This window comes from Lithobates pipiens, unplaced genomic scaffold (assembly GCF_037356315.1).
Source record: "Lithobates pipiens isolate NorthernLeopardFrog02 unplaced genomic scaffold, aLitPip1_a1.2 Scaffold_23, whole genome shotgun sequence".
In the NCBI taxonomy this organism is placed as follows: Eukaryota; Metazoa; Chordata; class Amphibia; order Anura; family Ranidae; genus Lithobates; species Lithobates pipiens.
The window spans coordinates 266,294,304-266,321,714 of NW_027507785.1; the positions used below are offsets into that span (position 1 = coordinate 266,294,304).

At 40.9% G+C, this 27,411-nt stretch overlaps 1 protein-coding gene across 5 annotated transcripts in view; it reads right to left on the minus strand.

Moving 5' to 3' along the window:
- The window catches only part of RALGPS2 (Ral GEF with PH domain and SH3 binding motif 2), a 342,255-nt gene that overhangs the window by 12,874 nt on the left and 301,970 nt on the right, over window positions 1-27,411 (minus strand). For 2 of the 5 annotated variants that reach the window (XM_077453150.1, XM_077453151.1), the window contains 5 exons: window positions 22,006-22,083; window positions 10,298-10,375; window positions 8,815-8,920; window positions 3,926-4,018; window positions 580-685 (listed from right to left, as the gene is read on the minus strand). In XM_077453150.1, coding sequence (XP_077309276.1) covers window positions 580-685; window positions 3,926-4,018; window positions 8,815-8,920; window positions 10,298-10,375; window positions 22,006-22,083 — 461 coding nt within the window. The remainder of the gene's footprint in view (window positions 1-579; window positions 686-3,925; window positions 4,019-8,814; window positions 8,921-10,297; window positions 10,376-22,005; window positions 22,084-27,411) is intronic. The other 3 variants (XM_077453154.1, XM_077453152.1, XM_077453155.1) reach the window with 3 other exon arrangements.

Consider the following 27,411-nt stretch of genomic DNA (forward strand, 5'->3'; position numbering starts at 1 on the left):
ATCTAGTGGCCAAAGAAGAATTGTGTAATGGCATTGTGAAGGCTTATGATTTCAGGTGTTCGGTGAGTGCATCCCCAAAGGGGGATCGTTTGTGATCCACAAGTGGTGTACTATATGGTGGAAGCTGTACCTAAATCACAATAGGAACTGATAGATCAAGCACCATTTTTTCCGGACACTGAATAGAACTTTGATCAACTCACTTTTTGGGAAAAGTGTGCTTGCGCTGCTATATGTGAAAAGTGGACTTTTTTTAAAGTTACAATTTTTATATATGTTTAGGTTTAATTAGGATATTAAGGCTGTGGAGTCAAAGACTTGAAAAAAAATAAAAAATGAATGACTTCAGGCAGCATTTAACCAAAAATTAGATCACTGATTTGGGGTGGACTTGCTCTTCTAGTCTTGGAAGTCTGCAGTATCAATATTGTATCTGGGGGAATGATCACTTTTCTTGCATTTCAACATAGTTCGTATCTGAGCTTTGCACCAGTGAAGAAAGGCAAGGCCTCGTTTTCCTTCTGAGACCAATTAATTCCCAGATTTCAAAATCGTTATGACCACTTTAGCATGCCTTACCTTTTTCAGAGTCTGTGAGTAGAAAGAGATCAAGGTGATCGGGGTCATCAGCCATCATCACCATCCAGCCCACAACGGATACATTTTTTGTAGATGTGGACTTGAACTGAAATGGAAAAATTGGCATAATCATTTCCTGGCTGGTAATGATCCTGGTAACTGCAGCTATTCGTTACATTACAGGCAGGGAAGCAAGCACTATTCTGCAGTGCTATGCTTCCCTGCCTAAAAGGCACAAAATCCTTCCTCACGTTTAGAAATGTAAAACACAAAACTATCACCATCATCATAATCAGCTTTTAACCCCTTAACCACTTCAATACTGAGCACTTTCCTCCCTTCCTGCCCAGGACAATTTTCAGCTTTCAGCACTGTCAGACTTTGAATGACAATTGTGTGGTCATGCAACACTGTACCCAAACTAAATTTTCTTCTTCTGACGGGCACTGATGAGATTGCACAGAAGAGGCAGCACTGATGGGCACCAATAGGCTACACTGAAACACTAATAGGTGGCACTTATGGGCACTGATGGCATTGGATAGGCAGCACTGATGAGGAGCTGACAGGCCTTACTGATTGGCATCTGAAGGGCACTAACAGGCATTACTGATGGGGGACCGATTGGCACTGAGGTGCGTTACTGATGGGGCACAGAGTAGCAGCTGATAGGCACATGAATGTGATTGAACACTTTAAAAGCTGTTAAGCTCCTTTTACACAGACCTTCAGATCATATCCGCCTGTTAGTTTTTCAGAAGGTCCATGGAGCCCACTTGTGTCCTTTTACGCCTACTTCCGGGTCTGTCCAGGTGCGCAAAAAAAAGAAAAAAGAAAAAAGAAAATGAAAAGAAAAAGGACATTGTCCTTTTTTGCTTTTTCGGATTGGATCGGAGGCAGCCTGATGTAAAAACAGACAGTGGCGTTCATTTACACCTGGCCACTCAGAGAACTGACAGGGTCCACTGGGCAGAAACTGAACTGGCACAGATGTCAAAATACTGACATCCATCCCGCTGTGTTCAGATCCGCTCTGTGTGAAAGATGCCTTAGGCACCTTCATAACTTGTGTAGGACTTTGTAATTGAACTGGTGATCTGCATTCAGTCTCCCATTAGGACAGTGCTTTCCAAACTTTGCTGATGATCATCACAGACTCTGGGATGTTCAAGTATCCCCATAAAGATACACAGATCAGCACTGCAGCCATTGGCTGCATGTACTAATTGAATGCAGATTTCCTATGAGGACCATTGGACAGTCAGTTTAACATCCAGCTCCTGTTGAACAGATAGGTACACATGGACTGAAATTAGATCCTGCTCTACTGTGCAAATTTCAGCACGTGTATACCCAGCTTAAATCGGAGTTGGATGAGCCATAGCTCTGTAGCTTTAGGAGAAATGAAGATTTCACTAAATCACAAAAAAGAGGCTCTCAATGCTTGTCTGTAGAGGAGCCTGCACACAATTGTCTGTAACCCAGCAGAGAATGCAATGTGCCCAAACATATGATTGCAGTTTACTCCCTTAAATCATTTTTTTTTTTTTTAACAAACTGCCACTCATCCCATTCTTTGTTCAGAAACACTGATCCCTTTCATACGAGCCGATTTTATTATCGGCTATTCCAATATAGTAGCAAAAAATATAATTTAAAATTGAAAGAAGGCCAAAGATCACTTCTTGTTTACAACGGCATCTCCCCGCTCAGCCGCTCCGTGAGACGATCGCGGATATCCCGCGGCGATCGAGTCCGGGGGACTTGCGACCGGACTCACTGGGGTCCCGACCGTCACGCGTGCGCTCTGCCTGGCAGGGCGGCATATAAAAATGGACGTACCTGTACACCGATATGCCTGCCCATGCCATTCTGCCGACGTACATCGGTGTACGCCGGTCGGGAACTGTTAATGTCAATTGAGATCCCAATCCATGCATGTGCATGGCCCCGAACACAGACAGTGTGCGTGTGAACAAGGCTTTACAGTGCAGTGGAAAGTATCACTAAATAATCATCAACTTCATGAACACCCATTCATAAAAACTGGGAGTTATCTCTGCTCAGTGGAGACAAGAGAGTTCTGGGACTGGAGGAGAGTCGGTCATGTGATCTGACTTGGCCATATAACCAAAATCCCCTTCTGGCTTTATTTTTTTGTTTACAGAATTATAAATTGCATTCTGTTGTTCTGACAGCTTCAGAGTCCCAAAGCTGGTGGAGCACAGAGCAAATGTGTAAAGCAAACCACTATGCTTCAGAATTGTGTGGTATTTGTTTATTTTGTGAGCCTCTTAGGCTTGAGCTCTTGGCAAGTACTACAGAACTCCTCCATGTCTCGTCAATATAAGCATTTCATTATCACAACAGATGGACCCCAATTAACCGCTTCCCAACCGCTGCACAACGATATACGATGGCAGAATGGCACAGGGGGGCAAAAGGGAGTACAGTTACATCCCCTTTAAGACCACAGGTCCCACAGAATCGATACCAGCCGGGTGCCTGCGATCGTGTCATGGAGAGGTAGAACAAGGAGATGCCTTTGTAAACAAGGTCATTGGGAGCAGTGATCGCTGTCATATGTGTTGAAGCCCCCCCCCACAGTTAGAATCACTCCCTAGGACACACTTAACCCCTTCATCGCCCCCTAGTGGTTAACCCTTTTCCCTGCCATTGTCATTTACACAGTAATCAGTGCATTTTTATAGCACTGATTGCTGTATAAATGACAATGGTCCCAAAATAGTGTCAAAAGTGTCCGATGTATCTGCCATAATGTCGCCGTCACGATAAAAATTGCAGATCGCTGCCACTACTAATAAAAAAATAATAATAAAAATGCCATAAAACTATCCCTTATTTTGTAGGCGCTATAAATTTTGCGCAAACCAATTAATATACGCTTATTGCAATTTTTATAAAAAATATGTAGAAGAATACATATCGGCCTAAACCGAGGAAAAAAAAAAATGTTTTTATATATTTTTGGGGGATAATTATTATAGCAAAAAGTAAAAAATACTTTTCAAAATCGTTGCTTTTTTGTTTATAGCGCAAAAAATAAACACAGGTGATCAATTACCACCAAAAAAAAAGCTCCATTTATGGAAAAAAAATAAAAAAGACGTCAATTTTGTTTGGGTACGTCATCGCATGACCGTGCAACTGTCAGTTAAAGTGACGCAGTGCCGAATAGCAAAAAATGCTCATGTCAGGAAGGGGGCAAATCCTCCCAGGGCTGAAGTGGTTAATGACACTGAGGAATATGGCAAAGGCCTCCATTTTTTTTACATAGAGGTATACTTACAAATGAATTACCTTTAATTAAAAGACTAATACTTACATGTTTCCTTTCTGTGGCTTTTATTGATTTTGCTGCATAGTATATAAGCTGTGTACCACACAGGACTGCCCAATATTTGGTCCACGATGCCACCTGCATAAAAACATTATAATATGACATGCAGGTTACACTACAACATACACCTAGATTCTAAAAGGGGCAATACTGCTGAATACAATAGCCAACAGCTGATATTTCTCTATCCACGTTACTTAACTTAGATGGGGGAATAGTGTTCTCTTAGTAGTGTGGGTAGGGGGGCCCTCGTTATGCTCACTCCCGAGCTCCGCTGCTGCATCCATTGACAGACAGCTGGACTCTGGCCCTGCCCCTCATCACTGGCTTTGACAGCACTGGGACTTGCATTTCCCTTAATGCAAGTATTGCATTAAGGTAAAAAATGTTTAGGCTTTAGAACAACTTAAAGTTGCTTGATTATGAATATAATGATTCTTAACTTTGACAGTGCATCCGGAAAGTATGCACAGAGCTTCACCTTTTCCACATTTTGTTATGCAACAGCCTTATTCCAAAATGGATTAAATTCATTATTTTCTTCAAAATTCTACAAACAATACCCCATAATGATAACGTGAAAGATGTGTGTGTTTGAAATCTTTGCAAATGTATTAAAAAAAAAAAATCCTATGTACATAATTATTCACAGCCTTTGCTCAGTTGAAGCACCTTGGGCACCAATTACAACCACAAGTTTTTTTTTTTTTTTTTTTTTTAAATCAGAGAAAGGTTTTTAATTGTGCCAATTGCCATACAACACAGGTTACAATAGAAATAACATTAAGTAATATTAATTTTGGAAAAAGGCTGTAAAACAAAATGTGGAAAAGTGAAGCGCTGTGAAGACTTTCTGGATGTACTGTAAATAACACAGAAATACAGAAATACGGTACTATGTCTATGTAATGACTTGACTTAACCGCTTCCCATCCGCCCAACGTCCTATGACGTTGTGGACTTTGAGCGGCGATATCTGAATGATGCCTGCAGATGATCGTTCGGAGGCTGGGCACGATGCTATGACGTCACTCCCGGCCTCTGCATTTGAAAAAAATGCCGCCGCCTCGGCTGGGAAGCCAAGATTTTTATTTACTTATTTTTTTATTTCAGGCTTCCCAGCCTAGAGGTGAGATCTGGGGACTAATTGGCTCTAGATCTCACTGTAAAGAAGACCTGTCACTCATTATTCCTATTATAAGGGATGTTTACATTCCTTGAACTAGGAATAAAAGTGATAAATAAAAATGTAAAAAGAAAGCATCAAACTAGAAAAATAAAAAAAACAAAAATATACATTTTTTTTAAAGTGCCCCTGTCCATGCGTGCTCGCTCGCAGAAGCAAACGCATATGTAAGTTGCGCCCACATATGTAAACGGCCTTCAAACCACATATGTGAGGTATCACCGCAAACGTTGAGAGTGAATGAGAGCAATAATTCCAGCCCAAGACCTACTCTAACTAAAAAAATTTAAGTCATCAAAAGTTTGGTGTCATTCCATGAGCATGTGCAACTTTGAAGTGTGACATGTTAGGCATCTATGTACTTAGTGTAACATCAGCTTTCACATTATGAAAAAAATTTGTGCTAACTTGACAAGATTGTTTTTTAATGCATGAAATTTTTTTTCCCCCCCAAAAAAAAACACATTTGAAAAATTGCTGCACAAATACCATGCACGATAAAAAGTTGCAACAACCCCCCCATGTTATTCTCTAGGGTCTTTCCAAAAAAAAAAAAAAATGTGTGTGTGTTTGGGGGTTTTGTGTAAATTTTCTAGCAACAAAATTTGGATTTTTATATGTAGGAGAGAAATGTCAGAACTGGCCTGGTAGGCAAGTGGTTAAAGTACAAAAAAAGGCACTTTTGAACAGAGCGTATTGTTTTGATTGGCTAGCATGTTTAGCCTGCGGTCTTTATTACCTTTATCCAATTAATAACAGAAAGTTGGATGATGTCACAAACACTTTCACATATGTAAATTCAATCCAATTTTAAAGTGATTTCACTTTTATTCAGCTCCTATTCATTGTTGTCCGATATGTCACAAAGCAGACATACTTTGATAAATGTTTAAGAATTTATTTGCTTAAAACCATTTCAAAACATTGCAGATAATGTGCCATGTACCCATCTGATGCTATTCTACCCCACTAGGTGGCGATGCTGTACAAAATTTCATGGCAGAATATGTAAGAGAAAGAAAGACACATACACAGGTAGATTAGTGGGGAATGTGTGTGTGTCTATACATTTTACATACATATAAAAAAAGCAAATCTGGGTACATTATTCAGCAGCTGGCATTATTTAGTAGCAAAGAGTGCATGGGATTAATACTGACATATGTAAAGAACTCTGGGCTGAAATCCTCAATCGCTGTGCAGTGAATATTGATGTAAAACAGAGTGGGGTAGAATACAGCAGATTTATGAATTTAGGGTTATTAACAGGTTGCCAAGATCTTTAAAAAGCAGTTTGTGTTGATCAATTTGAAAAAGCAGCTGTTCTGCCAGTACCAGCGAATGTGGTGTGATCGGATGAAGAAGTGAAAATGCGTAGTAAACGTGCTTTATTACAGCAACTAACAGGACAGACAGAATTTCCTATGGTTTTGCCCAAGAACTAAATTTTTTTTTTTTGGTTTTGGATAGAGTGGAGGAGGATTAGAACCCCTGCCAGGTGATTATTAGTTCTGTGCCTTATTTTCTTTTAGAGAGTTTCTATCTGTGTCCTGATTATCATCACTGAAAGTGAAAGAAAATCCCAAATTTTAGGTTGCCCCCAGAACAGGAATAGAGGGGAAATCTTCTAATGGAGACACTGGTTCTGGTGACAACCAGGGATTTTTTCACTTTGGATGGATTTCCGCCACTTTGTTTTGGCCATCGGACAGGACATAAGAATTTGCCTAAATGGGACACAGATGGCAAATAAACTGAAAGGGGTTTTAACCCTCCTTTACTCCATCCAAAAAACAAAAAAAAGTTGGTCTATAGTTCTACTTTAAAGTGGTTGTAAATGCACAAGGTTTTTCTATGCCCGCTGCTGTCAATCACAGCCAGTGAGCCAATCAGGAGACGGAGTAGGCAGGGCCCCGAACAGCAACTCCGTGTGTGAATGGATACACAGAGCTGTGAGGCAGGAGTTGTCTGCTTGAGTGCCCCCAGAGCAAGCTGCTTGATGTGGGGGCACCCGGCAGGAGGGAAGAGCCAGGAGCACTAGCATGGGACCCAAGAAGAGGAGGTTCCAGGCTGCAAAACCAACTGCACAGAGGAGGTAAGTATGTTTGTTTTAAAACAAGGCTTTAATATCGCTCTATTATTGGTAGTTTAGGGCAGGGCTCAAAATGTCAAGTCCTGAGCTACTAGCCAGGCCTCAAGGGTTACTGGCCAACAGTTGCCCCACCCAAACCCACCCCTAAACACGCCCTCATAAAATGGCACTTAAATGTTTTATGCAGAAGTTCTAAAAATAATTAACTTTAGCCTGTGCCCAACATGCAGCCTACCTGTGCAGGGGAGGAGAGGAACAGGAGAGCCACCAGCTTTCATTTCAATTGCTGTGTTCCTGCCGCTCATCACATATAGCTCCCGCCCCCTGGCCGGGGAACATTGACTGACAGATCGCTCGTCCTGAGATTGGATGGCTGATCTATCAAAGTCCTGGGACCAGGAGGAGGGGCTATATGTGACAGCGAGCAGCTGGGAACACAGCAACTGAAATGAAAGCTGTTATCGCTGTGTTCCCTGCGTTCCGATCATCCGGGTGGCTCTCCTTTCCCTTCCCCTCCTCGTTTGCTGTACTCCCATTCAAGGAATGGGTTAAATGACTCCCATTCAACCCAGGCTGCTAGCGGTGCTCGCCCCCCACTCCCAGGCAGCCAATAGCTTGCCAGCCCTCCTAATATAGACCGGTCACTGCTGCCCTCCCTTCAACAGGGTGACTGGTCTCGTCTCCGCCCCCCTCCTGTAGTTTTCTGCCGGCAGACTGTAGTGGGTGGGGTCTGCTGGGTCTCTTCCACACCTCTGTTTTCTGCATAGTCTATCTGCAGCACAGTGATGATGTCACCACTACTTTCACAAGGTAAGATCTGTGTTTGCATGCCCAGAGTTCAGCTTTAGGTTAATGTGCTAAGCTGAACTGAGTGCTGGGTAATTCTGGAATGTTTATTGTATTACTCCTGCCCACCCATGTGCATCCCTTTCTTACTAGTTATAAACCGATATGAGAAGCCATTTCTGTTTTATCTTCCCAATGTAGTCATGGATGGCAAGAAAAACTTGCCAGAGGTTTTACAGTTACCCACTAAGACGTTTAGATGTAATGTCAACTGTCATATCACCCTTAAAGTATAACTAAAGGCAATTTTTTTTTTTTAGCTGTGGAGTGGAGAGCGATTGGAACCCCCATTCGTTTTTTTTTGTCTGTGCCCCCCCCCCCCCCCCGTTAAGAAGATTTGCCCTCTCTATTTGTACTGTTTAACATCATCATTGAAAGGAAAAGAAAACCCCAGAAAAGTAAAAGAGGGGAAATCTTCCAATTGGGACAACAGTTATGGTGACCTGGGGGTCCCCAACAAATTCCCTTAATTTACAGGGATTACCTCTCACTTCCTGTTTGGCTATGGAACAGGGAATGAATTGAAATCTCAGCAATGGGACACAGATGGCCAAAAAACAAACAACCCCCCCCCCCCACCTTGGTCTATCCAAAATGGAAAAAAGCTGAATCAATACTTCTATAACCCCTATTACCTATTCATACATGCCTAAATACCAAATATGTATTTACCCCTAAAAGTGCAGATATATCTTATTGGGCCCTGGTACTACCAGCACTGAAAACACACATTTTAGCACAGATACTTACTGTTGGCTTTTTGCCCTCTTTTAATAAAGTCTTCCGTCGTAAGACCCCTTGTATGGTGACTGGTGCAGGATATAAATGCATTGCTAGTTCCGTTGAATCTGCAGAGCTGCAAAGAAACATTAAATTCAATCAGATTAACCCTTTACAGTAACTGGCACTGGAGCACAATCCCGCCAAGCTCCTGGGAAATCGTATGAAGCTTAATAGGGCACACATCTGCATGAGACAGACATCAAAGGAATGAAGAGGAATTTGATGTGTGTCACAGGCAGTATTTAATACACAGCACACAGGAAACAAATGTCAGATCAGAAAACCAGGCCATAGGGGGTCACATGACATCAGTAAACCAGGGTCTTCACATTCTACAGGGAACAAACTATATACTAAAAGGCACAGTTCATCTAAAACTAATATTGCAGCCTTTCATCTTAACATTGCAGTGGTGGTTTATCTGAGAAAATACAGTGGTAAGATTGTCCATTATTCTTGTATATTTTTTGCATGACCCCTACTGCTGAATTCTGGCTGAGGGAATTTTTTAGCAAGTAAAGGGGCGAACCAAAAAAATCCTTATTCTGCAAATCAAATACTACCAGATAAAACAAGGAGCAGTTTTATCAGAAGTTAAAGATAATCACTTCAAACCTGAAATAAAGTGGAATTCAAGGATACATCTAACTTGGGCTAAAAATGCTTTCTCCCCCTCCTAACACCCATACTAACCAACCTGCTTAAAAAAGATGTATACACTTGCCTTTTTCCAGGACTCTCCAGTCATGTGATCCGGCTCCCCTGCATAGTCAGTGGCGGCTGCAGGGGAGAGGAGGGAGGACTGACAATGGAAGGGCCGTAGGAGCCTATGGGTGATATCACCACTCCAGGCTTTACAAGCTGTTTAGCACTCTCCTCTCCCCTGCAGCTTGCTGATGTAAGATCACGTGACTGGATCATACTGGCCTGAAGATAGGTATGTATATACTTTTTTTTTTTTTTTTTTTACACAGGTTAGTTTACATCAATGTTAGGACAGAGAAGGAACATTTTAAAGAGCAGCTAGATTTAGTCTGGAATTCTACTTTAATGTTGAAACCCGATTCTGAGGCAATTTTAAACCTCTAAAGGGTACAAGTTGTTCTGGAGTCAGTTCTGCAGATCATTTATGAATTGTGATTTAAATAAATTTTGTATAGGTGTTGCATGTGTCAACTGTATGTTAGCAGTTGGAAGATTAACCAAAACTTCCAGACATTACAGGCGATCACAAATGACGACTAGAACTGGGCCAATTTACATGGGCTGATGTCAGGTGATCCGAATGGCTTTGGTAGGTGAAGGGAAAAATATAAAAGCGCACTCAGTATTAAAGTTAAGCAGCAATACTGTTTTAATGTGTGTTACTGATGAACCATATACAATAGGCAGCAAGTCAGAATATTTTGTTAATGATCATTGTGAATGGGTGCTAAAAGAACAAACTTGCCTGGAACTGCGCAGATGTACGCAGCTCCTAGTAAGGGAGGAGATCCGGAGTCTGCGCATAGACAGTGTATGTGGTCTCCTGAAAAGGAAGGGAGCAAGGACATCTCAGTATGCCCCCCCTTCCATTCATCACAATAGCTATACCCAAAGGCTTCATCACAAGAAAAATGCACAAACAAGGAAAGGGGCAAAAAAAGTTGACTTCTCTTGGCAACATTCTTTATACTTTCTTTTACAACTTCACATTTGCAAATTGTGTGTGTGTGTGTGTGTGTGTGTGTGTGTAGTAAAGATATATATATCTCCACACTCAATTTTTACTTATGAAAAGGTTGAGTGATGAGCTTCCATGAGTACAGGGGTTTTATGCAAACCTAATACAGACTTTCAAAAACTCAGTCTGATTAGCCAACAATGAGGAAAGACATTGATCATACAACATCCCTGATAACATACAGTGGGGAAATTTGTTCCCCTGCAGATTTCGTAAGTTTGCCCTCTTACAAAGAAATGAAGGGTCTATAATGTTATCATAGGTGTATTTGAAATGATGGAGACAGAATATCAACCAAAAATCCAGGAAAAAAAGAAAAGCAATACAAATGTTATAAATTGAGTTGCAGCCCAGTGTGTAAAATAAGTATTTGATACCCTACCAACCAACAGTAATTCTGGCTCCCACAGACTGGCTACAGTATGTGGTACACAGATTAGCCCTGTCAATTTAAGAAAGTGCTCCTAACAACTCATGTTGTGTATAAAAGACACCTGTCCATAGAATCTTTCTTTGATTTAAACCTCACCTTCATGGGCAAGACTAAAGAGCTGTCAAAGGACATCAGGGACAAGATTGTAGACCTGCACAAGGCTAGAATGGGCTACAAGATCATCAGCAAGAAGCTTGGTGAGAGACAACTGTTGGAGCGATTATTCTCAAATGGAAGAAATACAAAATCAAATCGCCCTCGGTCTGGAGCTCCATACAAAATTTTGCCTCATAGGGCAAGGATGATCATGAGAGTGAGGGATCAGCCCAGAGTTGCACGGGGGGAGCTTTTGAATGATTTCAAGGCAGTTGGGATCACAGTCGCCAAACAAACCATTGGTAACACAACACACCGCCATGGATTGAAACCCTGCATCGGCCGTAAGGTTCCCCTCCTCAAGAAGGCACATGTACAGGCCCATCTGAAGCTTGACAATTAACATTTTAACTGCAAGAGCCGTTTTTGCGCTGTTTGCACACGTTTAAAAAATAAATTAGACCTGAAGATTACAGAAAACCCACAAATATTCTATATTTTCTGAAAGTAGACACCTTAGAGAATAAAATAGTGGCAGATGCAATTTTTTGTGTTGTACGTTATTACTGTAAAGGTCTTCTTCTAGGGCAAACATCACAATAAATTACCCAAATGTTTGATAAAATTTAAAAGAATTTGGTTGCACCGAATAGATACCCAACATGCCAAACCTTACATTTTTGTGCACCGGGGAAATGAAACTTCAGTACCCTATATTTTCTATAGGCGACACCTTTAAAGGCCCCCTATAGGTACCAGTTTAGTGTTACTGAGGAGGTCTTGTGTCCTTTTTTTTTGGGGGGGGGGGGGGGGGGATTTTATGTGCTTTGGTGTAACTTTTTTTGCAAAAAAATACATAATTTTTTACTACTTTTTCTATTTTTTTTTTTTTACAGTTTGACTGTTTGTCTCCTATGTGAAGATTTTTAGGTGACATGTTCTCTTTATTGAGATATGCAGGGTCTAAAAGATTCTGCATGTCTCTCCCGTATTCCACTGAATGTTTTGAAATGCAGATCGCATTGCAAAGCATTCTTTCCTGGCACTTTGGGTCACAAGAAGAAGTGGAGGAGAGCAGACGTGTGTCCGCTCTTCTTCTTCCCCTCTACCCATGGAGATTGCGGGCTCGCCAATGGGCAAGTGGTAAGCATGGCAGGGGGGCGGTACCGTGAGTGTGTGCAAGCGATCGGGCAGCAGCGGAGCCCCACGAATGCCCTCATCTGACAGGCAGGCGCGTTAACCCCCGCAGTTCAGTCCGTATGACGTACGGACCTGGCAACGAAAGTGTTAATATCTAAATGATTCAGAGAAAGTGCTGTGGTCATATATGACCACATTTCAAATCTCTGTCATTAACTCGCAGTGTTTGGAAGAAAAATGCAGACTATGACCCTAAGAATCCCTACAGTCAAGCATAGAGGTAGAAACCTCTGCTCTAGGGCTATTGCTCTGCTGAAGGTACAGGCCAACTTTGCCGCATTGAGGGGCCATGTATTGGAAAAATCTTGGAGGAAAACCTTCCCTCAGCCAGAGCACTGAAGATGGGTCTCAGACGGGTCTTCCAGCATGAAAATTACCCAAAACATACTGCCAAGGCAACAAATGAGTGGCTTAAAAAGAAGCACATGAATGTAATGACGTCACCTAGCCTCCAAACCTTAATCCTATAGAAAATTTATGGAGGGAGCGGAAACTGAGTTTCCAACAGGCAAGAAACCTTAAAGGGGCTGCGAAGGCAAATTAAGATAAAAAACTGCAGCAGGCCCCCCAGCACTGAATGAATGAATGAATGAAATACTTATATAGCGCACAATGCGAACTGAATCGCCTCTAGGCGCTGTATGGCTACATACACTGAGCCCCTTCTCTATCCAGCAATGTCCACAATTCCCTCGGCTGTCCGGGACTCTCCACCCAATTTGCTGGGACACACCACGCCATTGGCTCATGTGGCTGTCAAAGTCAGTTAGCCAATCAGGGGAGAGGGGGCGTGGCTGAACGGCAGATGTGTGTCAGCATGGACACACAGGGCTGCAGCTCGGCTGCCCCTATAGCAAGCTGCTGTATGGGGCACTTGTCAGGAGGAAGGAACCAGGAGCAGTGAAGAGGGACCCAATCAGTGGAAGATCTGGGTTGCTCTGTTGAAATCCAACTACACAGAGGCTGCAAATATAACAGGTTGTTTTTTTTGTTTTTTTTTAAAGCAAGTCTTTACAAATCACTTTAAGGATTTAGAGAAGATCTGCAAAGAGTGAACCAAAATCTGGTAACCAACTACACAAAACGTCTTACCTCTGTGCTTGCCAATGAAGGTTTCTCCACCAAGTACTAAGTCATGGTTTGCTTCGGGATCAAATACTTTTTACTCACTGAACTTGAACTAAATTTATAACATTCGTATCAAGTGTTTTTTCTGGATTTTTGGTTGACTTTCTGTCTCTATCATTTAAAATACACCTATGATAAAAAATTATAGACTGCTCATTTCTTTTCTTTGTAACTGGGCAAACTTACCAAATCGTTTCCTGTGTGTGGTGTGTGTGTGTGTATGTATAATAAATTATATATATATATATATATATATATATATATATATATATATATATATATATATAATATATATATACACACACATATACACACACACACACACACACATACAGTGGGGACGGAAAGTATTCAGACCCCCTTAAATTTTTCTCTTATATTGCAGCCATTTGCTAAAATGATTTAAGTTCATTTTTTTCCTCATTAATGGACACACAGCACCCCATATTGACAGAAAAACACAGAATTGTTGACATTTTTACAGATTAAAAAAGAAAAACTGAAATATCACATGGTCCTAAGTATTCAGACCCTTTGCTCAGTATTTACTAGAAGCACCCTTTTGATCTAATACAGCCATGAGTCTTTTTTGGGAAAGATGCAACAAGTTTTTCACACCTGGATTTGGGGATCCTCTGCCATTCCTCCTGGCAGATCCTCTCCAGTTCTGTCAGGTTGGATGGCAAATGTTGGTGGACAGCCATTTTTAGGTCTCCCCAGAGATGCTCAATTGGGTTTAATTCAAGGCTCTGGCTGGGCCATTCAAGAACAGTCACGGAGTTGCTGTGAAGCCACTCCGTTATTTTAGCTGTGTGCTTAGGGTCATTGTCTTGTTGGAAGGTAAACCTTCGGCTGAGTCTAAGGTCCTGAGCACTTTGGAGAAGGTTTTTGTCCAGGATATCCCCTGTATTTGGCCGCATTCCTCTTTCCGTTGATTGCAACCAGTTGTCCTGTCCCTGCAGCTGAAAAACACCCCCACAGCACGATGCTGCCACCACAATGCTTCACTGTTGGGACTGTATTGGACAGGTGATGAGCAGTGCCTGGTTTTCTCCACACACACCGCTTAGAATTAAGGCCAAAAAGTTCCATCTTGGTCTCATCAGACCACAAAATCTTATTTCTCACCATCATGGAGTGCTTTGGAGTGGTTTTTTTTTTTTTTTTTTTAGTAAGCTCCATGCAGGCTTTCATGTGTCTTGCACTGAGGTGAGGCTTCCGTCAGACCACTCCGCCATACAGCTCCAACTGGTGGAGGGCTGCAGTGATGGTTGACTTTCTACAACTTTCGCCCATCTACCGACTGCATTTCTGGAGCTCAGCCACAGTGATCTTTGGGTTCTTCTTTACCCCTCTCACCAAGGCTCTTCTCCCCCGATAGCTCAGTTTGGCCGGAGGGCCAGCTCTAGGAAGGGTTCTGGTCATCCCAAACATTTTCTATTTAAGGATTATGGAGGCCACTGTGCTCTTAGGAACCTTAAGTGCAGCAGACATTTTTTTTGTAACCTTGGCCAGATCTGTGCCTTGCCACAATTCTGTCTGAGCTCTTCAGGCAGTTCCTTTGACCTCATGATTCTCATTTGCTCTGACCTGCACTGTGAGCTGTAAGGTCTTATATAGACAGGTGTGCGGCTTTCCTAATCAAGTCCAATCAGTATAAGCAAACAGCTGGACTCAAATGAAGGTGTAGAAGCATCTCAAGGATAATCAGAAGAATCAGCACCTGAGTTAAATATATGAGTGTCACAGCAAAGGGTCTGAATAATTAGTAACATGTGATATTTCAGTTTTTCTTTTTTAATAAATCTGCAAAAATTCAACAATTCTGTGTTTTCCTGTCAATATTGGGTGCTGTGTGTACATTAATGAGGAAAAAAGTGAACTTAAAGGATTTTAGCAAATGGCTGCAATATAACAGAGTGAACAATTTAAGGGGGCCTGAATACTTTGTGCCCATTGTATATCTCTCTTCTGGCATTGGTAACTTTGCATCACTGGTGTAAAAGGGGGACTGGCATATGGAAGAATATTGCTTCTGCATCCAGTTTGTCATATGCAGTCTGAGCAAACATGCACACATCCCCTTCCACCTCTTAAGCATCCCCATCAGTAAGGCCACTTCACACATTAAAGAACCCATAGGAGGCTGAGAAGAGCAGGGCTACACAACTTTTACAAAAAAATAAAAAATAATAATTTTAGCTTACAACTTTAGCTGTCTATAGTTTGAAATGTTGATTGGTTTTAATAAAAAAAAATTTTTTTTTAACTTACAGCCCGACTCCAGCACAAATATATATATTTAAGAGTTTTGTTTAGAATTGAGTAATAGGATTGAGCCGGCAACTCTGTAGTCCATATAGCGATTTTAACGGTTGTTTACAAAAATGACAACGAAAACAGCTGACGTGTTTCAGAAACGCATTTCGGCAACAGCCTTAGACGTAGCATTTGGCAACATTAACAAGTCTCAAGTTTTTATTGCTGTCTTTGTGCTGATTGGTGAGATTTCACTCTAATTTTCTTGCAACAGCAGCAGAACAGGAAATGAGGGGAGTAGCTGATAAAGGGCAAGGCTCTGTCCCAAAAATCACACCAGCTTTTGTTCACAGTCCTTCAATAGATTTTACACTGCAATAAATTTGTATCTGGACTTGATCATCACATTGTAGGCCTTCAGTTTCTAGATTCAGTAATAACCTGACTGAGGTTCTAACCCTTCTCCATGTTGCTGTTTTGTTGCTGTGTTCCCACTGGAGATATCTCTAATTACTTCCGGTCTTGATTAAAATGAAGGCAAATCTCTCCAAAGTCTTCAGAGATCCCATTAAGAGTCAGACAGGAATTCTATCCCTGTCTGACTATTGCCAAAATTGCTGTAAATAGTTGCTTTGAGTTTTCAGACCAATATTTGAATACAGGGACTGTAGTAGAGCTTCACGATTCTGGCTAAAATGAGAATCACGATTTTTTTGCTTAGAAGATAAATCACGATTCTTGCAGCGTAGCATCAGCTTTCACATTAAAACCAAAAAAATTTGGGCTAATTTTACTGTTTTTTTTTTTTTTTCATTCCGCCTTGCAAGCGCACCGCTCCTGTGTGACAGCCCTCAGGCTGTTTCAGGGCGCTTTGCAGGTGCTATTTTTAACACTTTAGCGCCTTCAAATCACCTCAGTGTGAAAGCAGCCTTACATGTTAAAAACTTGGCAGATTGCCTGGATTTTTTCTTTACACACAGAAGTTTCCCTTTGATCTAAGAAGGAAGCATTAGTTACAATGTTTCATGTTAAAACTTGGCAGACTGCCCAGATATTTTATTTTGACAGCTGAGTGAGCAGATAAGTCTCTCCACTTCTTAGATGAAAGAATCAGCAAACTCTGCAATAGAGATCATCAGGGGGCTTGAATCGAGATCACAATTTTTTAACGATTAATTGTGCAGCTCTAGACAGTAGCACACATACATGCATCCGTTTCATCCACTTCTTTCTATAAGGTGATCACAGCCAAGGCCAGGCATATATTCTGGATATGACCACAGGAGGAATTCATCCTTCTGAGGTGGAAAGAAACATAAAAATTGATTTCTAATGACATTTGGTCACAGCTGCATCTGATCATGGCTACCGCCTACAGTTATTCAGCAGTTAGACACATGCAAGAATAATCCTCCTTTCAAATGTATGGTGTCTGAGCAGTAGCTTTTATGTCAGATACCATTAATAATGTGAATGACAAAAGGCGCCTAACACTGCACATTAACAATACAAAAACTTGTGTCAGTCCACATATGTCTAGCGGTTTTATGAATGCAATATATGGAATTAAGTAAAACTGAAAATGATGACAGAAGACTGGACAGGGGTTACTAGGTGACCTCCTCGCCATTTGTAAAATCAACGCTTTTGGTTTTTTATAGCTACAATGCTAAGAAATAGCTAAAGCTTATTGTGTGTAGAAAAAAAACAAAAAATATAACAGACTCATGGTATTCAAAGGATGTAAATGCGTGCCAGATTGGCCTTAGTAAATGTTGTGCAACTAACTGCAGGGCAGGTAAAATTTTCTGTTGCTTTAACAATTGTCTCTTCAAACCATCCCTGTGGTAATCAACAAGGCTTACTTCAAAAAGGCAATGTATAGTGATTGTTTAAAATATGTAGAACGGTCCAGTTATATATATATATATATATATATATATATATATATATATATATATATATATATATATATATATATATATATATATATATATATATATATATATATATATATAAAAAGTATACACATCCTTGGAAAAATGTCAGGCTTTTGAGAAAAAAAAAAAAAAAAAAAACAGACCAAGATATCTCCCCTCAGAATTTTTTCACCTTTAAGCCTGGTACACACTATTACATTTTTTTTTTTTTTTCATACAACCCAGCGGGCTGAACGAAAAAAAAAAAAAAAAAAAAAAAAAAAAAACACTGTCAGCTCCAGAGCCACTATACTAACCATACAAAGTTAGTACAGCGATCTCCCCTCCTGAGCTATTGTGTTCTGACAGGGGGACAGCCCTCCCGCCAGAACACACCGATCAGCGCCAATGGCAGAGCGCGCTGATCGGGAGTCGGTCGCTGGTTTTCCAGCATGCATGGCCGGCTTCTGTCGTGACCGGCAAATGGCCAAAATGTATTCTGCTTCATGTCTTTGGTAAAAGAATATACCAATAAGTGTATATTGACTGGTTTGCGTGAAAGTTATAGCGCCTACAAACTACAGTATATTTACTGGAATTTTTTTCATACTACTAATGGCTATGAGTGACTTCTAATGGGACTATGATAGTGCAGTGGACAATCTGAAACTGACGCTGGGGGGGAAATTGCCACTGACATTAATACAGTGACATTATACATGGTCAATGTACTAATGACCCTGGCTGGGAAGGGGTTATTATCTAGTGTGATCAAGGGGTTAAAAGTGTGCCTGTGTAATTTGTGCTGCTTTTTACTAAAGATCTCTCAGTCTCTCATCCTTGCTTTGCAGGGATGAGAAACGGACAGATCTTTCCCTGTGTCCAGAGCGCTGTGTTGAACACACACAAGCGTGCCTTAAACCCAGAAGTAGGCAGTGACATATCAGTTTGTCACTTTGCCTACAGCAGTTGCTCACCCACAGTACATTGCGGGTGGGCGAGCGGACATCAAGTAGATAATGTGGCTACATAAGTGTACAAACCCTCTAATTAGAGATGTGGCTGTGGTCAGAATTAAACAATCACATTCAAAATGTTAAATAGTGGTCAGTACACACCTGCCATCATGAGAGTGACAATGATTAGGCCATATAAAAAGTTTAGTTGTTCTAGTAGGATTTTTCTGACATTGAGCCTTGGTTCACATTGATGTGATTTGGCAGGCGATTTGACATGCCAGATCAGTGGCAATGGTAGCGTTCGAATTTGCGGCGCTGCACCGATTTCCAAATGTAGTTTTTGTGCTGCTTTTGCCAATTTTGGGGTGCAATTTTAATTGACATCTGTGCAGAAACAGCACAGATGTCTCTGAAAACGCCCCCGAAGTCGGAACTGACATGCGGAAATGAATTTGTTTTATTCCCGCTGTCAATGTGAACCAGGGATTACTCAGTTGCCTCTTACAGCAAAAGCCTTGGTCCACAAAAATCCTACAAAGCATCAGAGATCCAATTGTTGTAAGGTGCAAAAATTTTTTAAGGCATTAGATATATCATTGATCATGGTGAAGACAGTCATCAACAAATGGCGAAAACATGGCACAACATTTCGGACGTCCCTCCAAAATGAAAAAAAAAACAAAAAACAAGAAAACTGGCCCTGGAGGCTGCTAAAAAGCCTAAAGCAATATTAAAGGAGCGGCAGGAATTTGGGGAAAGTGTTGTGTACTACATGTGACACCAAACTTCCGTATTCCTCATGTCTAGGTTGTGGGGTAAGGTGGCTGGTTGGAAGCCTTTTCTTACTAAAACATCAAAGCCCAGCTACATTTTGCAAAAGCTTACATCAGTCTGCCAAAAACACGTCGGAAAAAGTATTGTGTCTGATGAGAGCTTGGCCATAATGTCAAAAAGTATGTTTGTCGCAAAACCAACACTGCACATCACTAAAAGAATACCATACCCACAGTGAAGCATGGTGGTGGCAATATTAAACTTTGGGGCCGTTTTTCTTAATCTCAAACTGGGGCTTTAGTCAAGGTGAAGGGACTTATGAACAGTTCCAAATATCAGTAAATTTTGGTACAAAACTTCCAGGCCTCTGCTACAAACCCAAAAATACCTTCAAATCAAGAAAAGCATGGCTTTGCTAGAAGGAGATGAAAGTTTTGCAATGACCCAGCCAGAGCCCTGACCTGAATCCAATTGAAAACCTGTAGAGTGACCTGAAGAGAGCTGTGCACAGGAGTACAAGTAAAATAAGAATTTTTTTTTATTTTTTTTTTAAGAGCCCTGTCTTGACGAGCTCGTGCGCAGAAGCGAACGCAGACGTGAGTAGCACCCGCCTATGAAAACGGTGGCCAATCGTTAGAGCAAGAGCAATAATTCTAGCGCAAAACATGCAAGCTGTAGAATTTTTTTAAACGTCGCCTATGGAGATTTTTAAGGGTAAAAGTTTGAAGCTATTCTACGAGCGGGTGCAATTTTGAAGCATGACATGTTGGGTATCAATTTACTTGGCATAACATTATCTTTCACAATTTAAACAAAAAATATTGGCTAACTTTACTGTTGTCTTATTTTTTTATTAAAAAAAAAAAGTGATTTTTTTCCAAAAAAAGTGCGCTTGTAAGACCACTGTGCAAATACAGTGTATAAAAAAAATATTGCGATGACCACAATTTTATTCTCTAGGGTGTTAGAAAAACAATATATATAATGTTTGGGGGTTCCAAGTAATTTTCTAGCAAAAATGGTTTTAAACTCGTAAACACCAAAATCTCAAAACAAGGCTAGTCCTCAAGTGGTTAATTGAATTGCACACCTCTCTGAAGGTATTCTTTGGTATCTGGTGCCAAGTCATCAGTAGCAGACCCTTAAGCCCTGTAAGTTGCAAGATGGGGCCTCCATGAATCGGCCTGGTTTCTTGTTTTTACAGTACATTCCACAGATGCTCATTGGACTGAGATCTGGAGAATTTGAAGGCCAAGACAAAACCTAAAACCATTTTTGTAGTGTGGCAGGGTGCAATAGCCTTCTAAAAAAAGGCCACTGCCATAATGGAATACCATTTTCACAAAGGGGTGTCCCTGGCCACCAACAAAGTTTATGGCAGAACATCGCCAAAGCATCACACTGCCCCTACCAACTTACCTTCTTACCATACTGCATTCTGGTGCCATCTCTTCCCCAGGTAAGCAACACACGCACCCAGCCATGCAAATGATTTTAAAGGAAATTGGATTCATTAGACAAGGCCACCTTCTTCCATTGCTCTGTGGTCAAGTTCTGATGCTCATGTGCCTATTGTAGGCACTTGGCTGTGGACACGTCAGCATAGTCACCTTGACCATTCTGCAGCCCCACACACAACTGCTATGCCCATTTTTTTTTGCTTTCAACACAAATGTATATTTTGCACTCTTTTCTTGTGCAGAGATTGAACTTTTGGTTCCCTTTTTAGCTTGGTGCCTTCTCAGTTTGCTTTTTTGATTTCAAAGCCTGTTCTCAAAGCGCAATAGTAAAAGATGAATTAAGCATCAGAAGTGACTGAACCCTGCACAGAGATTCTGATTGTCAGATGAAGTTTGGCAGTGCCTCATATGGTAGGCTGCTTCTACTATGTTGTCTCCTTAGCCAACTAGTTAAAATGTTTATGTGAAAAACAATGATTGCATAGCGATGCACTGTGGAAAAAGTCATGCAAGTCCTACTTTAGAACCAAAGTGGCACATTAGCAACCTTTTCAGAGCTAACAATGTGTGTTAATGGGCCGCATTGGACCAGATATCTATGAATAGGCCCCAACTCAATACATACAGCCATTTTATAAGAGTTCTCTGCCAATGCACAAATATTTTTAAAGTTAGCCAAAAAAACAAAACAAAAAAACAAACAATAAAAGCAAATAATGCTCTGGTTTACAAGATTGCTTGTATATTCTGACCATTTCCAAGGTCTAAGCATACAGCTTAGGAGGAACAGGCAAATCCTTGTAGCCAACCATTTTTTTTTTTTTTTTTACCAAGGCATTTTAGGCTAGCCTCGACAGAGCTGCATGTCTCCAGACCCCGGACATTAGTTCAACTGTAATTAAATGTAATGATGTAATTAAACTGAAAAATACCCGTTTGAAAAATACTTTAGGATGTGAAAAGAAATATGAAAGAGCTCATGCCATGCACTAATTTTTTTTTTCAAATGCAATAATAGAATTGTGCAACAGAAAAATTATTGATAAAAGCTTATGAACAAAAGATTTAAATATTTGGAAATCTGAGCGACCCAGCACACACCAAAACAAATAATCCCCAAAAGTAGAAGAAGAGTACCCAGCAACCAAGAAAGAATAAATTAACTCTGTGCCACAACTCCACCATCACCATAGTGCTGCCATAATACCTGCTGGCCTTCAATGGGCCCCGGTAGCCATTCCATGAACCTCGAGTCACCGGCCCCAGAGAATGGTACAATCTGTTCCTGTTGGATTCCATTACAGATTGGCAGTGTTACTTACAGATTGATACCACAACAGGATATACAGAAAAGGCAGATAATACTCCATGGACACTAGCAGCAATCTGATACAGCCTATTAAAGCTGCCCTGTCCCTCTCTATGAAGCTGAGATGGCAATCTGCAAAGGTTAGTGAGACTTTTGCATAATTAACTGGCCAGAAAGAATAAAAAAAGGAATTTGTTGCTATAGACAACAAGAACAGTTCTTCCTTTACATATTGTCATGTCTGAAGCACACTGATTTCCTGGTCTTTCCTTCATTATACAGAAATGTATGGCTGGAATTTCCTGTGTGACAGACACAAAGAATGTATTCACTCCATCTTCCAGAGTGCTTAGATAACACGGCCTCTAGGTAGCTGCACCTTTTCATGGCCACAAGTGTGATAACTTTTCATTATAAATAGTTTTTCGGGGCCTGCATGTTATTCCCCACATCCAGAGACATCCTTATGATAAGTGACAATCCTATTTTATGAAAGTATCCATGATAGGAAGAGACAGGTACTTTACCTCTCAGGATCTAATGCAGTGGTTCTCAACTCCTCAGGACCCACTAACAGGCCAGCTTTTAAGTATTACCTTGGGGAGATGCAGACTAGAATACTGCAATCACTGAGCAGCAAATTATATCACCTGTGATGTATTTCAGTTATCTTCCAAACCTGGCCTGTTAGTGGGTCCTGAGGACAGGAGTTGAGATCCACTGATTTAATGGATCATACATGTGGCTGCATTTGACAACACTCACATGCTGGTAGGACTTGCCAGGGAGAGTAGTGTAACAGAACAGGCCTATAGTATTAAAAGTGGGCTGGACATTTTAGACAATCGACTTGGCAGTGTTCCTCAGAACAACTGTTTGGCACTTTGTTTCACTTATATTAGAATAAACTTAAAAGGGCCTATGAATATTGAAAAACAAGACATACAGTGCCTTGCGAAAGTATTTGGCCCCTTTGAACTTTTCAACCTTTTGCCACATTTCAGGCTTCAAACAAAGATATAAAATTTTATTTTTTTGTGAAGAATCACCAACAAGTGGGACACAATTGTGAAGTGGAACGAAAGCTATTGGATAATTTAAACTTTTTTAGCAAATAAAAAACTGAAGAGTGCAGCAAACTCACTCCAGAAGTTCAGCGAGGATCTCTGAATGATCCAATGTTGTCCTAAATGACTGATGGTGATAAATAGAATCCACCTGTGTGTAATCAAGTCTCTGTATAAATGCACCTGCTCTGTGATAGTCTCAGGGTTCTGTTGAAAGCGCAGAGAGCATCATGAAGACCAAGGAACACACCAGGCAGGTCCGTAATACTGTTGTGGAGAAGTTTAAAGCCGGATTTGGATACAAAAAGATTTTCCAAGCTTTAAACATCCCAAGGAGCACTGTGCAAGCGATCATTTTGAAATGGGAGTATCAGACCACTGCAAATCTACCAAGACCTGGCCGTCCCTCTAAACTTTCAGCTCAGACAAGGAGAAGACTGATCAGAGATGCAGCCAAGAGGCCCATGATCACTCCGGATGAACTGCAGAGAACTACAGCTGAGGTGGGAAAGTCTGTCCATAGGACAACAATCAGTTGTACACTGCACAAATCTGGCCTTTATGGAAGAGTGGCAAGAAGAAAGCCATTTCTCAAAGATATCCATAAAAAGTCTTGTCTAAAGTTTGCCACAAGCCACCTGGGAGACACACCAAACATGTGGAAGAAGGTGCTCTGGTCAGATGAAACCAAAATTTAACTTTTTGCCCACAATGCAAAACGATATGTTTGGCGTAAAAGCAACACAGCTCATCACCCTCAACACACCATCCCCACTGTCAAACATGGTGGTGGCAGCATCATGGTTTGGGCCTGCTTTTCTTCAGCAGGGACAGGGAAGATGGTTAAAATTGAGGGGAAGATGGATGCAGCCAAATACAGGACCATTCTGGGTGAAAACCTGTTGGAGTCTGCAAAAGACCTGAAACTGGGATGGAGATTTATCTTCCAACAAGACAATGATCCCAAACATACAGCAAAATCTACAAAGGAATGGTTCACAAATAAACGTATCCAGGTGTTAGAATGGCCAAGTCAAAGTCCAGACCTGAATCCAATCGAGAATCTGTGGAAAGAGCTGAAAACTGCTGTTCACAAACGCTCTCCATCCAACCTCACTGAGCTCGAGCTGTTTTGCAAGGAAGAATGGGCAAGAATTTCAGTCTCTCGATGTGGAAAACTGATAGAGACATACCCCAAGCGACTTGCAGCTGTAATCGCAGCAAAAGGTGGCTCTGCAAAGTATTAACGCAAGGGGGCCGAATAATTTTGCACGCCCCACTTCATTTTTTTATTAGTTAAAAAAGTTTCAAAAATCCAATAGATTTCATTCCACTTCACAATTGTGTCCCACTTGTTGGTGATTCTTCACAAAAAAAAAAAATGTTATATCTTTATGTTTGAAGCCTGAAATGTGGCAAAAGGTTGAAAAGTTCAAGGGGGCCGAATACTTTCGCAAGGCACTGTACATCTGTGACTAGAACAGGAATGGACCTGTATTCAGTATGAATGCCCTTATTTGGCCAAGTGTTCTTGTAGAATGTGATTACAGTAAGAGATACTTAGGAACTAGAAAGCAACCAGCACTGTAATTTAGTGTATGGCCTTTAGCCACAGGATATGCATCTTCAGTCAATTGGTAATTGGTATATGGAAGCTAAACTTAATGACATCAAACTGTACAAGGCCTTGTCCACATGGACTTCAGCCTGTGTAATAAGAGCAGTGTGTGCAACAGCTTTTTACAAAGGATTTGCAAAGCTTTCAAATAAGCTTGAAGTAGTTTTCTTGACATTTTCAGAACACCCTTTAGCTCTATAATCTTTACCATCTTCAACCCTTCGGCCGCCAATGACATGAACACAAATAATCTCATGGTTTATTGCAGCTGTAAAGCTTTTCTTTTTAAATTTATACCCAGGATCTCATCTCTATGCCCTGTGCTTGATCACTTCTACAGGCAGCAGAGATGGCAGAACCCAGAGGTCTCCATGAACGGGACCTGTCACCTTTACAATGCCATCACATGAGGAACTTATAAAAAATGTAAACATTAAAAAAAATAAAAAAATTGTAAAAATCAGAATGCACACCTAGGATGCACATGCATATGTAAACTTCAATTGCACAACATACCTTTGGTACTGCTGCACAGGTCACAGAGGAATAATTCTAGGGCCATCACTGGCTCTTAAAGTGTTTGTTACCTCAGCATTTCATATTCCTGATATGTGCCTGCTGTATCATGTTCTTGTATGAAAAAAAAAATGCAGTTCTCTTTATATTGTTTCTGGTTTGTGAAATCCCTGGCAGTCCCTCTGCTTTCCAATTAAAAACTGATCACACTAAGCAGGAGAGCACATCATGGTTAGTTCTCTTGCTATGCTGGAACTCAGTCTTCTCTCCTCCAATGATCAGACTTATCCTGACACAGCCAGTCACTGGGAAGCTCAGTGTACTGTTGCTTCTACTCCCCCAGCTCTTATGCAACTGAGAGCAGAGGGAATGTTAACACTTCTAAAAAGGGGGGAAAAAATTGTATTTATCATGGGTTTTTTATATCTATACAAAAATGTTTTGCCTTTTGTTTCAGTTTTAAACTGAATGGGCTGTTCTACAAGGGGATCATTTTAATCCTAATTTCATGAGCTCTCATCATCCTCCAAGTACAATTTTAAGTATCATAGTTTGTTGCCATTTCAACGGTGTGGCCTGATATATTTGGAAATCTATTTACTTGACACAATGACATAATGACTAAAATAATAATAATTAAAAAAAGCCTGCGGTCGCTTCATGGACAGACGTGATCGTTTGTAAGAGGCTGTAAATTAAAAGGGGGATGAATTTTCCCGAAATCATAAGCTATTTGCGAATATCTCTTGCACTCACTGCCAGGACTCCCTTTTGTTACACGCTCCCTTACAGCTAGTACACCAAAAAGAAAAGAGGGGAGGAGAGGGGGCATTGGTAATGCCATCCTGTAACTTCCTCCTTGGAACACCCATAAATTGGGTTTTAACCTAGGTGAAAAAGACAGAATTTTTTATTTATTTTTTTACATGTACGTTACCCCCCTGTAGGGTTCAGCAATGAATTTTAGTTTCTGATGGTACTTCTTTATGTGTTTCATAAAAGCTGCTTGAAGTTTGCCAAAAGCTTTGCAAATACTGTGTAGAGACTTGTCGTTTACACATTTCTTAATAACGGCAGAAAGGCCTGTGTACAAGTACTGTGTCTTAAGCACAGCAAGAGTAATGCTGGCCATGGATTGAATTTTTATTTGTTGATCAGATGGCTGATCAAAAAACGAAAACAAAACAAAAAAAATAGATTTTCCAATCCACACATTCTGAGGGAATGGGCTTGGGGGTGTTTGAAATCCCACATGCCCGATCCTGCCAGGAAGTGTACACTGCACACAGCTAATCACTGGCAGTGAGACATTTCCCGATCTGTGCAGCTTTGGATCGGGAAATGTCTCGCTGCCTGTGATTAGCGCTGTGCAGTCTCGGCTTCCTGGTGGGATCGGGCATGTGGGATTTTGAACGCACCTGAACAAACCTCTAGGAGGGAATAGAAGAATTCTCCCCCTTGCGCTACAGTATTGATAGTGGTGACTCTTCTGCTGTCAAATACACTGATCTGTAGGCACTTGGCTGCAGTGCTGATCAAACAAAAATTTTCCAACAATCCCATTTGTGAGAAGTGGATCACAATTCAGGGGGGTCCTGCTGAACCAGACAAATTTCAATCCATCTGTGGCCAGCTTTTGTCATGCGGTTTCTGTATGTATTTTCCCCACAACCAAAACCGTTGTGTCAGACCTGTCAGACTGCTGCCTGGCTGTTTCCTCAAAACAGCAAATATCTAACAATTTGGCAAATGCTTTATAGTCTAGATTACTACTTGCAAATGTTTTTATCATTTGATTTTTTGATTCCCCACCGTTTTCCTCTTTTATGAGTTGTACTGTTAAATTTAAACACCTAGCAATGCAAACGTATAGTACCATGCAAGTATATCATCTTCCACTTGGACCTACTTAATGTGAAAATGAATATCTAACAGAACATTGTCACTTAATAACCACTTAGCAGTCACTGCCGAGTTGCTTATGGCTTCTGTTTAAGTATCATAAAATTGTCATCTCATATCAGGTCACACTGTCCTGCTTCCCATTTCAGAAGATGCAATCTAGCATTGTGGGCTGTTGCAGAGGCTCTTGGTAGTATGCGA